The sequence below is a fragment of the Hippocampus comes genome, unplaced genomic scaffold (assembly GCF_001891065.2).
Source record: "Hippocampus comes isolate QL1 unplaced genomic scaffold, H_comes_QL1_v1.1 scaffold125, whole genome shotgun sequence".
Classification (NCBI taxonomy): domain Eukaryota; kingdom Metazoa; phylum Chordata; class Actinopteri; order Syngnathiformes; family Syngnathidae; genus Hippocampus; species Hippocampus comes.
In genome coordinates, this window is record NW_017805453.1 from 953593 (window position 1) to 966092 (window position 12500).

General features: G+C 41.1%; 1 protein-coding gene across 6 annotated transcripts in view; it reads right to left on the reverse strand.

The window, feature by feature from the left end:
* The window catches only part of plch1 (phospholipase C, eta 1), a 60893-nt gene that overhangs the window by 35108 nt on the left and 13285 nt on the right, over nt 1–12500 (reverse strand). For 5 of the 6 annotated variants that reach the window (XM_019874363.1, XM_019874360.1, XM_019874361.1 and 2 more), the window contains one exon: nt 512–658. In XM_019874363.1, coding sequence (XP_019729922.1) covers nt 512–658 — 147 coding nt within the window. Of the gene's footprint in view, nt 1–511; nt 659–7805; nt 7999–12500 lie in introns of those variants that run through there. The other variant, XM_019874367.1, reaches the window with a different exon arrangement.

The window sequence follows — 12500 nt, forward strand, 5'->3', positions numbered from 1 at the left end:
CACACACACACACACACACACACACACACACACACACACACACACACACAACTTTCAGCCATTTAAGGTGAAATAGGAGGATGACATAAATCTCTCCGTTTCATGACATTTGACTTTTGTTGTTGGGGTATTAATTCTATCGTGTTTTGAGAAAATTGTACGCAACACCGCAGTTAAAGACCTGTTTGTGGTAGTTGCTGAATGCTAAATATCACCATTAAGAGAAAATAGTAACACCTAAATGTGTTTATTTGATAATTGATCTTTTAGTTTTTGTATTATTTTCATTTTATTTCTTCTCTTTTATTCATGGTTCCATTTTTGTTATATCATTTGCGCCGGTGTTATTTCTTATTTGGATTTTTTAACCCCGCCCCCCTTTAGAAAATGATAAACCTCTATTATGACTTGTCAATGCATGCGTACCAAATGAAGTGGCCGTTGTCTTCAGCGTGTGTGTGCTGTTGTGCCACGTGCGTGGGCGTTTGTTCGAGCGTGCGTGCAAACGTACTCTTGGCCTTCTCGCTCTTGCGTGATGGCTTCCAGCGGATGCAGGAGCGATGCTCATCCAGGTAAAAGAGTCTCACCAGCCCTTTGGATCCCGCCTTGAGCTTCACCATCTGTGTCCCCGACTGCATTACGCTCATGCATCGCTCCACTGAGAAGAAACACACGCGCACGCACACAAACACACACACACATACATATATTAATATATATAGATATAGATATATATAGATATATATATATATAAAGAAAGAAAGAAAGAAAAAAAGAACATCATTAGAGTGTGACTGCATGTAAGACACAAAAGGAGCAGGTGTGTGTTCTTTATTTATCTTTGTAATTTGTTTCACTGGATGTGGGCAAGGTCAGAGTGTAAAGCGCACACAGAGATGCTGCTGTTTGCGAACACAAGGCTATCTATCCGCTGAGAGAGAGAAAGCCCTAAAAGCAGCTCAAAGAGCAGAGACACTAAGTCATTGATGCACAGGAAGAACATCTCAGCCTCGCCGGGAAGGAGGATGCAAAAGTCTCAGCTTCATTCAACACATTGGAAGGAGCCAACGTCCTTTAGGTACACCTGCGCATCCAACACACAATTCTGTGGAGGATGTTACTCTATTATGACCAAAACAGAAACTCTGAAACGTCACAGGGATCTAAAGCACCCTGTTATACTCTTAAGGTATGCACTGGTGCACAATCAAATCAAAAGAAATCACAGCGGCAAGTCAAAACACATCATTTCCCACAGAAAAAACAAAAAAAACAAACGGCATACAGTAGTGGCTCTGTTGTCGTCCGGCGGCTGGAAAGATTGATTGTTTCATGCCTCAGCTAGATTATGTTTGTGTTTCCACATTCAAGACCACAGTCCTCTTTTTTGTTTCAATTCACCTATCTTATATCATGACACTGATCATGATTTCTCACAGTAAGTACGAAGCAAAATATCCAACAATGACGATTATTACATTCAAAAGATTACAAAATTGGCATAATCGTAAAAAAATAAAAATTAAAATTAAATACAAAAATACACACACGGATCAGAAAATGGATGGATGGATGTTCCTTTTAAATGTCTAATAATGTAGTGATCATACTTGAGTTAAAATTTGCACGTTAGAGTTCTACTAAAATCATTATTTTCAATGTTACAACACTTCTATGGCAATTTACAAGTGTACAGCAAGTAAATTCCAATGCACTATGTACATTCATACAAGGAAACCATTCTTGAAATTATACATTTGCACCTTTTTTTATTTTAAAATAACACATTTTACTGCGATGGGCTGGCAACCGGTTCAGGGTGTCCCCCACCTACCGCCTGGGAACGGACGGGATAGGCTCCAGCCCCCCCCCCCCCCGCGACCCTTGTGAGGATTAAGCGGATCAGAAAAATGGATGGATGGATCACACATTTTATAAAATGTGTTTGGTCCAAAAGGAACTTTTATCATTTTTGTGTTTTTGACGTTTTCAATATTTAATATTCTTTTCAGAATCAATCAACCCTAGTGCGAACAATGAAGCCCTCTTATGTTACACCGCCTTCTTCACAGTAACATGAGCAACCTGACGTCTACTGCAGTGGACCACAACAAGGATTCTGCCCTCATTCTCTAGCATCCGCTGAGCATGTGCACACAGACAGAGACACACACAAATACACTATATGCAACCACATGTATATTTTATCACGAGCAAGTTGTATGTCCTCAGGAAAAGCTTTGCAAAGAAACACATTCTGCTCTTCATGTTCCACCATACCACAGCCAGTACCACTAATGCCCAACAGTAAACATTTCAAGGCTCTAACGGACCAAATGAACAATTCTTGTTGACTCGAGTTTCTTGGGCTTTCCCATTGTTGTGAGTACTGATCACTCCAAAGTAGTGCTGTCAAATTAATCTTAGGACAGGTCTAATAAATGATTAAAAGACCCAAATTCATATACTTTCATTCCCATGATGAGTGCAGTGACACCCCCCGCTATTGGTGGGGATAGGGATCGAGCCTTGCCGAATAATCAATCTGCCAAAGGGGGTTGTAATTGCATATGAATGCCCCAAGGTGAAAGCAACGCACTTAAAAAAGAAAGAATGACAAAACATTAACGCCATGCGTCCAACATGTCCACAATCATGAACCCATGTTACAAAACAAATGTATTTAGTATTGAAATTATTCAAACACAAACACCCTCCACATCAGGCTCATCAATAGTATTAGCTAGCATACTAGCCTAAATGACGTGCAAACTGCAAGTTTCAGTTTCACTTTTGATTACACAGCAGGTGCATTCAATGACCACCAATAAAAACGGACATCTCAATGATCACAAAAAAAAAAAAACCATTATCCAAGAATTAAACAGAACAACAACAAGATTCCACCAGTGGGCGCCAAAGTGATACTGTTATCGCATTGGCCTGAGCACAAAAACGAAGAAAATACATTTTTGGTGAGGAACGGAGGAGAAGTTCCAAAAAAAAAAAAAAGATACCAAACAGCATAATGCAGTGGGGAAACTGGAGACTGACAAGAGTACAGACATACTTCACCATCTTGACAACAGAACACTCCAGCTCGAATTGTTGCTCTGGCGGTATGAAGTGGCCAGGCCACTAAGAGCCATCCGGTCTGCATTATGTAACTGCGATGGGTCGTCGTTCTCCTCATGAATAATTATGACTCCTTGGTGGCTTAAATGGACCTGATCTTCGGTGGAAATAATGTGGTGGGCCACCAACTACCGGTACTTTGGTGGGCTATTCATCGCACACAGAAGATCATATTTTATTCAATATATTTACGATTATATATTTGTTAAATCAATCACCCGATTAATCTGTGATTGTCATTTTTATTCTGCCAAGTATCCAAATCGGCATCGGCCAAAAAAATAAATAAATTATGCCGTTCGGACCCTAGTTAGAAACATTCGGTGCTTGAAAAAAAATAATAGGATGCTGAAGACTCAGAGTCTGGTAGAAAAAAAAAAGATTCAGAGACAAAGAAACAGGCAGAGTGTGCATTATTTATCCCACCCAATCTTCTGATGCTTCATTAACGGATAGCTCTTAACTGTGCCAATGTGGGAATGTCGTGCTGTTGATCTACAATCGACAGTCCCAATTCCAGAGCGAGAAAACATATTCTTCTGGGTGTCGTATCTTAATCTGCCGTAACAAAACTTCTAGCAAGGCGTTCAATTACGTAACACCATAAATATGGCCCAGAGGGAGGGAAACGGCAGCCACATCGTCGCCACTGGAATACTGCACAATTTTCTCAGCGTGTAAATACGTGAGGTGGTTTTTTTTCCCCCGCAGAAAAATGGAGGAGGAGGGAAAATGAGCTAAAAGAGAATACGCAAGTAGGATTTGATTTATTTATTATTAACCTATCGAGCACAAGGCGGCATTCTTTAAATAGAAGGCGTACATGTGCAGCCAGTTTGCCATCTTGTCCTGATGTGTAATGGAGACATCAGACACCTCTTTAGCATATTTTAAATCAGAGAGATTGAAAGTAGAGGAGGAGTGAGCATGTTGGCTTTGAAGTTCTGAGGTTCTGGCTTTGAATCCTGTCTTCTGCGCCTTCCTTAGGTGTAACCCTAAGGAAGACAATTGCTGTCGAAAGATGACAGCTGGACTTTAGTGAACGAGTCCACATTTAAGGACTTTACGATGTTGGATGTTCTCTTTATAATAAATGTGCCGCACACAGTTTTGTTTTGTTTTTTAAATCAATATAGAAATCCCAATTCCGCAGAAGTTCTTTTCCTCAAATCAAATTTTCTGTACCGCCAACTACAGGACTTCAGTCAAAAAGTATTAACTGAGCAACTAGGACTGGGTCATGCGTATTACTTTCCTATATCACAATAGTTTGTTTTTTTTTTTCAATTTCCATTTTATTATTTTTGCTGTCGAGCGAAAACAGCAAAATAGAAAATTTGTTCAGATTTGTTTTGTTGGTCACCTGTTGCGAGGCACAGATCATAGGGCTAATCGTAAGTGATATTAGAGTTCAATCGCAAATTCCTTCTCATTGTGTGTCCCCCATGCATGCACGGCACCACCTTACCCCTAAGAGGCCAATACGCACAAATTTGTATTTGACAAAGACAGAGTTCAAGATTAAAGTGTTCGACGTGCAGGGATGAATTGGCATGAGACTCCGATGGTTGTTTGTTTAGTTGAGTTTTGGTAGCTGAAAAATTCCAATTGCTATTATTTCAGTATATTCTTATCAAACCTTCTTACTAATTCATTTGCTTGATGTCCTTTCAATCTAATTTTCTTTTCCTCAAATTTCAAGAATACAAAGATCCAAGGACTTTTATTTGTTGCACTGACGCTCATTTCCACATGAAATGGCGCAAAATACAATCCCTGAGATCCAGGTTAGCTCAGTAAAGGCTAAAAAAAAAAATAACATAAGATAAAATGAACACAATAAAGATATTATATATATATATACTGTATTCACAGTTTGAATCTGTGCAGAGATGCAAGGCATCAAAGGTGTCGATGGAGCAGAATGAAAATATAAGAGGCTGGAACTGTACATTGTGCAGGCATATTCCTCTTTGCAATATTGTGTCAGGAAAAAATCCATTTTCTACCTGTCATATTTAAGGCTTCAACCACTCAGAGAATATTTCAAATCGGATAAAATATGACCAAATTAATTTTTTTTCGCTTAGTAGACCCAAAAAAAAAAATTGCATCTTTAACCTTATTTCAGGGAGACACACATGGAAGCTCCGAGCCCTCAGAGTAAATAGCATATGAAAGCTTTGAAGCGGCAAATTCAAACATATTTGAATAGAAGAGCTCGTAGCAGTGACGTGATTGAACAAAGCTTGTCTTCTCTCTGATGCACACAATTAAGATCAAGTCAGGACACAGTGAACACCCACCCACCCGTGTCACATTAGCACACACACTTAGCATTTCAGATCAAAAGGGACACTTCTATGCATTTTTCAATTTGAAACTTCAAAAGGGACATTCATTTTGCAAACCAACCGCAGGTTTATTGAGGGAAATACGCTTCAAAAGTCGCACAAAAAAATACAAGAGGCCATCTCGCCGGATCACCATCAAGAAATTTTAACTGAAATCTTCCTTCTCTTTTTTCCAACACTGGTGCTGAATTTACCATGCATGGTTCAAGTGGCACAATTCAAATTTGTTGCTCTGAAATGGCACAATTGGGATACGTGCCAGGGCAGCATTAATGGAATCGGATATCATGAATCATTCCTCTTCCAAATATGGATACAAATTTGATACATATTAGATATGTGCCAAAGTGAGTGACATCATCGGAATACACCAAATTTGATTTCATCAAACCCTGACTGCGGATGATATGAGAAATTACTTCTTAGTTACAGAGAAGGTTACAAGCATGCGCGGTTGCACGTGTGCCTGCGGTGATAAGGGTGGCCATCCCACTGAAAGATTTCTAGCTATGCCCCTGGTTGACCCAATTAGCCAACTCATCAACTTTTCTCCTCTACATTAACATTTAAAGTCAGTTCATATCTAATGCCACGTTTCATTTCTGTAGAGAAACAAAATGTATGGTCGACAAGGTGACACAGTCTTCATATATGCGTGCAGGTACAAGAATACGCAAATAAGCTAGTGGATGACAATAGCAGTTCGTGTCACTAGCTTACTAAACTGATCACTGCTAACCTTAAAATATTCATACCAGCCATACAACGGGACCGGCTGCGAGAAACGAAGGTGGCTGCATGAAGTGAAGCTCCTTTTGTATTGCCCAAATTATGTACAATAATGTGCGGAAAATGACTGTATGCTAACGGCAACTTGATTTTGTAGTAGAAGTTGTATGATACAAAACACACTGGCATCACAACAGTTGTGCCATTTTACACTTCAGTATCCCCCAAAAAATGAAACGACCAAAGTAAAACACACTTGTTAGTTAATCTTTTAGATGCTCACTCAGATGACAGCTCACATGATGCCGGCTCCACTGTACATTTTTCATAACGTGACATAAAGCCTCCCACAGCCACATTTGAATGGAGGCTTGCTGTCAAAGTTCGGCCTTCCCATACAACTTCAAGTTTTGCTACCTTGGTTTTCATCAAGCCGCTCATCCACTTTGACTGACAGACAAACAAACCCCTAAAAACGTGTCCGTGACAGACGGTAGAATCTACGTCAGATCAGACAGCACAAATAATGAGCGTCCCCTCACCTCACGTAGGATCAAAGATGGCGGGAAGTGGGAGCGGCGCAGCGGCGCGAGGATTCTGCCGATGTATAAACATGTGCTTCTGCTCCTTTCTTGACTGCTTCAAATAGCGGCGGCGGCGGCGGCAGCAGCATACCAAATACATGATCAATATGCAACATGTTTGCCCAAAAACACACATACTGTATAAGTCATCGGACCAGAGCTCACTGGACACCAACAAAACATACAGCGAGGGGCGGTGAAGAACGGTCTAGTGCTTGTCTTGTTATGCACTTGGACAGTGCGACACAATCCAATGCAAAAGACATAAATTATTATCTTGTAAGTTTGAAATTGTTATAAAAATCCCTGATGGCTCAGAAATGTAGAGCTGCTTTTATCTTTAGCTTGTCGGTGCCTTTCGTTTGCCTTACATGGGCTGGTAGATGGGCTGTCACTTATATAGCACTTTTCTACTCGGGTACTCAAAGCGCTTTACTGTTACCTCATCCACCTACTGATGACGCAGCATCAGGAGCAACTGGGGGTGCAGTATCTTGCCCAAGGACACTTCGGCAAGGTCGCAATGGGAGCAAACTACCAACCTCTGGGTTGGGAAACGACCACTCTACTACTGAGCCATGCTACCCTTTATTAGGTCCACAAAGGCTCACAAAATTATCCAAATACACCAAAAACAAGCATTTCCCCACTGGGTTTAAGTTTACAACACTATACTGTATTACAATCTACAGTCACATAACTAGAGACTGTTATTGCTTTAGTAGGGTGATTGCGCGGCTCAGTTGGAGGACTAGTGGCGATTGTGCTGAGACTTTGAAAAAAAATTTTGTCCATAAACATTAAATATTGAAAAAATGTTGTTGTTAGTTGCTTACTTTGTAATGATGTTAAAAAAAAATACAGACTGTTTTAATGTTCCTCAATTTTCAGTTTGCTGAATGCACTGTGGGTCAAAAAGGGTCCAAATGCACTTCAGAAACAACCGGTGCGTACAACATGTAGAGAAACAAGATGATATTTCAGCATACAAACACATGCTCACCTATGAGTGTTAGTCTGCATTTTGGTGGTGCAACAAGGGTGCCGCCAATGTGCTCAACGTTGCGGGCCAACAAGGTCGCAACAGCTAACACCGCTGATTTCTCCCCAGACCCGTGAATTAAAGTGGCTGGCGCTTTGGGTGCGGTGACACCAAAGAGTGAAAAATAGATTTCCTCCATTTTTTCCTCCCCGGGAAAAAGAAAAAGTTTATTTAAAAAAAAAAAAAAAAAAAAGTTGTCCAAAAAGTTGCTCCAGCCGTCAGTTGTGCCGCCTGTGGCTATTACACTCTTGATAGACACTTCACAGGAGCCTCCTCGCTGCAAAGCACAAACAGCGGCTGAGGAGCTCCCGCTGCTTATCCTCGTCCTCTGATGTGTGTCAGCACCTTCATCTCCTTCCCGGAAAACACACAGACACACGCGCACGTACATGCACGCACACCTTCCTTCTGGTCATCCATTCTACTCTCCATCCTCCCACCTCCTTGACTGATGCAGATGTTGAGCCTCCTGAATTGCTATTGTTGAGCACATGATGATAAAGTGAAGCAGATGCGCACATGGATGAGTCTCCCATTACTCGCTGCACTTAGAGGGTCAGCGGGCGGGATGCGAGGGGGATAACAGCTCGTGTGACATAACAGGCATGATAATGTACCGGCATAATCACGTGCCGTGTGGGATATCTGAGGCCATCCATCTGTCCGTTACGCACTCAAATGCTTTCAATTGCGGTCAAATTCTCTCAGTATTATCATACGTCAATACACATGGAGAACACTAATTCAGTGTTTCCCAATCTTTTTTTTTTTGGGCGCCAAAGCCCATACAGTATGTGACCCGGCATAGCAAAATGAGTCAGAAGTCATGGTAGATTTTGAGATCGGAAAGAATAATGGTTTAGTAGGTTAAACGTCTACCGCTTTTATTAAAGAAGGTTTTCATGTTCATGAACTAAACATCATAAAATGTTAAAAAAAAAACACACACATTTTGTGAAAGGTACTCAACAAAGAAGTCAGTAATTACCTCAAAATAGAGTTGTTGTTGACATCCCAAAGTAACCCAAATTGGATGAAATCGCTATCCCAGCGCTAAGTCCAAAATGTACTGAGCCAATGCTGGGCTATGTATACTCAGCGTATTGGGTTGAAGATTTGACCCAGCATTTCGGATGAAGATTCTGATCCAACAAGGGGCAATCAGTAATTCAAGCAACTACCTTCGTCGAAATCTTTAAATCTCAACTGATGACTATTTCGAAACACACAGATTTGGTTCAACCACAACTCATGTGCAACTAGTGTCTCGCACTGCCTCAACCCTCGACATCTGGATTTTGGCCTGTTTTACTGCCACATTACTGCATCATATCATGTGATAAATATTGCCCATTCGGTATCGCCTGCAGCCTGGAAGGGGAATTCCTCGATCTGTTGGCCCTTTCTTTTCAAGGTTTCTTCCTTTATTTTTCCAAAGACAAAAACGTTTCATGGGGATCAGGGGAAATTTATGTAACTAGAACAAGAAAAAAAATTGAACATTTTCCTCTTAATAGTGATGGTTTGGTGAAAACACAATCTATTTTAGCATACCGACTAAAACAATCAGATTTCATGAGTTTTGTTGAATATGACTCAAGCGGGTTAATTTTGTACATTTCTGAATGGCCTAGGTCTGATAAATGAGTAAAATTTAACTCAATATTCAAATTTTGTGCAAGAATGAAAGATTCCATTGTTCAGTAAAATATTTAAAACTTGACAAAGTTCTACACCCAAATACAAAATCTGTTGTTGTACAGATCTGTGCGGTCTGTGATGATGACAGAACGGCAGAGTTACTAAACCCTATCATGAAAGCAGATTTAACACTTCTTGTTTTCATAAGATTTATGTCGATGCCTTATTTCCATTGAATAAATGAGGTGGTGCACAGCTGTGGGAAGGATGAAGTGTAGCTGGAATAAACTGCAGGTGTGATATTAATGAACCGCAACTCTGAACTCCATTGGCAGCCAAAATAGGTGAGACATACAGTATATGGCTGTATTCCATCACACAATGCCAAAGCCGGATTGGTGCCTTAATGAAGACATGAAGTGCAGAGTCATGGAGGCCTTGCACAGAACACCGCGGAGAAGCCATAACATACAATTAGAATGCCTCCGAATGCGTGTTGGGATTTCAGGCTCAGCTCTTTCCTGGTTTAGGTCTTACCTCTCAGAGAAGACGCACCGTGTAATTTATGGTAATACGACGTCTGAGTTTTGTAATGTTACATGTGGAGTCCCACAGGGATGAGAACTTGGCCCTCTCTTGTTCAGCATTTACATGCTTCCGCTCCGTGACATCATACATAAATATAACATTAGTTTTCAATATTATGCTGATGATTATGCTGATGATACCCAACTACATATGCTGTACATATGTGCAGTTGATTTGACACATTCCTCGCTGAGATTCAACAATAGATGACTTAATTTTTTTGTTCTTAACCCCGATAAAACCCAAGATGATGATTATTGGTCCTGCTCGGCATCTGCATCTATTCAAGGACGCTACTTTCAGCCTCGATAAATGTACTATTACCCAAAGTGATTCAGAAAAAAATGTCAGTGTGATAGTTGATTCAACGCTCGCTTTTCAAATGCACATTAAGAATATAAATAGAACTGCGTTTTCTTTTCACTTTCGCAATATCGCCAAAATACGTCCCCATTTTATCTCCTGGTGATGCAGAAATCATAATTCACGCGTTTACGTCTCGCCTCGATTATTGCAACATATTGCTCGCTGGGCCTTCCATCTCCAGTGTTAAAAGCTTACCGTTAGTACAAAATGCTGCAGCTAGACTCCTGACGAGGAAGTTTGATCACATTACCCCGATGCTAGCCAACCTGCATTGTCTTCCTGTTGGTTTGAGATGCGATTTCAAGGTTTTACTACTTATAAAATATGACACGGCCAGTTGTTTTCAATAAGGAGTTTCATCCAAGTCCATTATTTCCTCGAGGGAACAAAACACGACACGATCCCGCGTAAACAAATAACAACTTCATCTGATTAACGGCCAGTTGTTTTCTATAAGGAGTTTCATCCAAGTCCATTATTTCCTCGAGGGAACAAAACACGACACATCCCGCGTAAACAAATAACAACTTGATCTGATTAGATGTGACAGCATTCATACAAAATTTAACACACAATTTGGATAAAATGGTTTAAATGACACCAAGCCCCAGATGGATACAAATTTAGGCCCTTCCATTAGTTTGGCATGAAAATTTGCCTCACCATTTTTGAGTCCGATTTTTTGGCAAATTCCAGCTTGGCCTGCCTATTCTTCCCTCAAACATGTCCACTTGGTTCAAAATGCTGCTGCCCGCTTCTTAACTGGAACATGTAGGAGGGAGCACATGACTTCTATTCGGGCCACTCTCCACTAGACGCCGTTACATCTCTTACTGTAGTCTTCACAGGCAAACCCCAAATCAGAAACTAAGCTATAGACATTGAGCATTTTTATTGTTTGACTAATCAATGTAAAGGACAATAAGACACACATGTCAGTAAGACGTACCAATCGCTAACAAGCACAATGTGAGCACCTTTAGTCCCGAACCTTGTGAAGGAAAAAAAAAGAAAAAAACTGCTATCCCATTAGCAACATGAAAGGTTGGGAAACATTGGGAAATGACTAAAAAACACACACGCTCTTATCTCACAGTCACTCTCCTCTGCTAATTAGGAAGCGCTCAAGGCGGCGCTTAAGTCGCCTGTGCTACAAATGAGTTGCCAGGTTTCCCTTGGGGAGACTGCTGAATAAAAATAAACACGTGACTAGTGCAGCATGATAATATGTGTACACCGACCGTGCTGCAGGGGCGGGAGGGCTCTGCGAGTGGAGGAATCGAGTTCCGACATCAAAGCGGGGGAACCAAAGTCTTCATTATGGCATGCGTGCATGTGCGCGTACATGTCAGCACATCCTGATGTGGACTTCCCCCTGTGTGGTTTAAGATGGCTCTTTATTCGCAAAGGCTGCATGACTGTGAGCAGATTGATATTCAGCATCTTTGGCAGCGCAGTCGCTCTGTCAAACAAACCAACTGATCTCCAGGAGCCTAGGAAGACGCATGGATGCTCATCCGGGCGCACCGGATGGGTGCGAGATGTGTTAATAAACAGCTTCAGGGTGGGTTATTAAGAAGTGAGGGGGATGTTAAGAGCAGAAGTGTACCCACTCAAACAGGATGCGAGCACAATCTGCAATTAGTTCTGTTGAGTTTTAAAAGATGATTTGTACCACCTCATCAGTGAAGCATGATGGTTGGCAGTGCTGTGGTCAAGCGAGCATGTGTGGCTGCCAATGGAACTGGTCCACTTGTATGTATTGATGATGAAGCAGCAGGATGAATGTGTTTTGGGCAATATTAGCTGATCAGAGTCAGCCAAATGCTTCAGAATTCATTGGACGGCGCTCCACAGTGCAGATGGACAATGTCCAGAAGCATACTGCAAAAGCAACCTGAGTATTTCCTCAGGCAAGAATTGGAATGTGTGCTGAATTTACCAACTCGAATCCAATTGAGCATCCATTTCACTTGGTGAATTAAAAAAAAAAAAAAAAAAAAAACAACTCAAGGGAATATGCCCCAAGAACAAGCAGGAACTTAAGACCGTTGAAGCAGA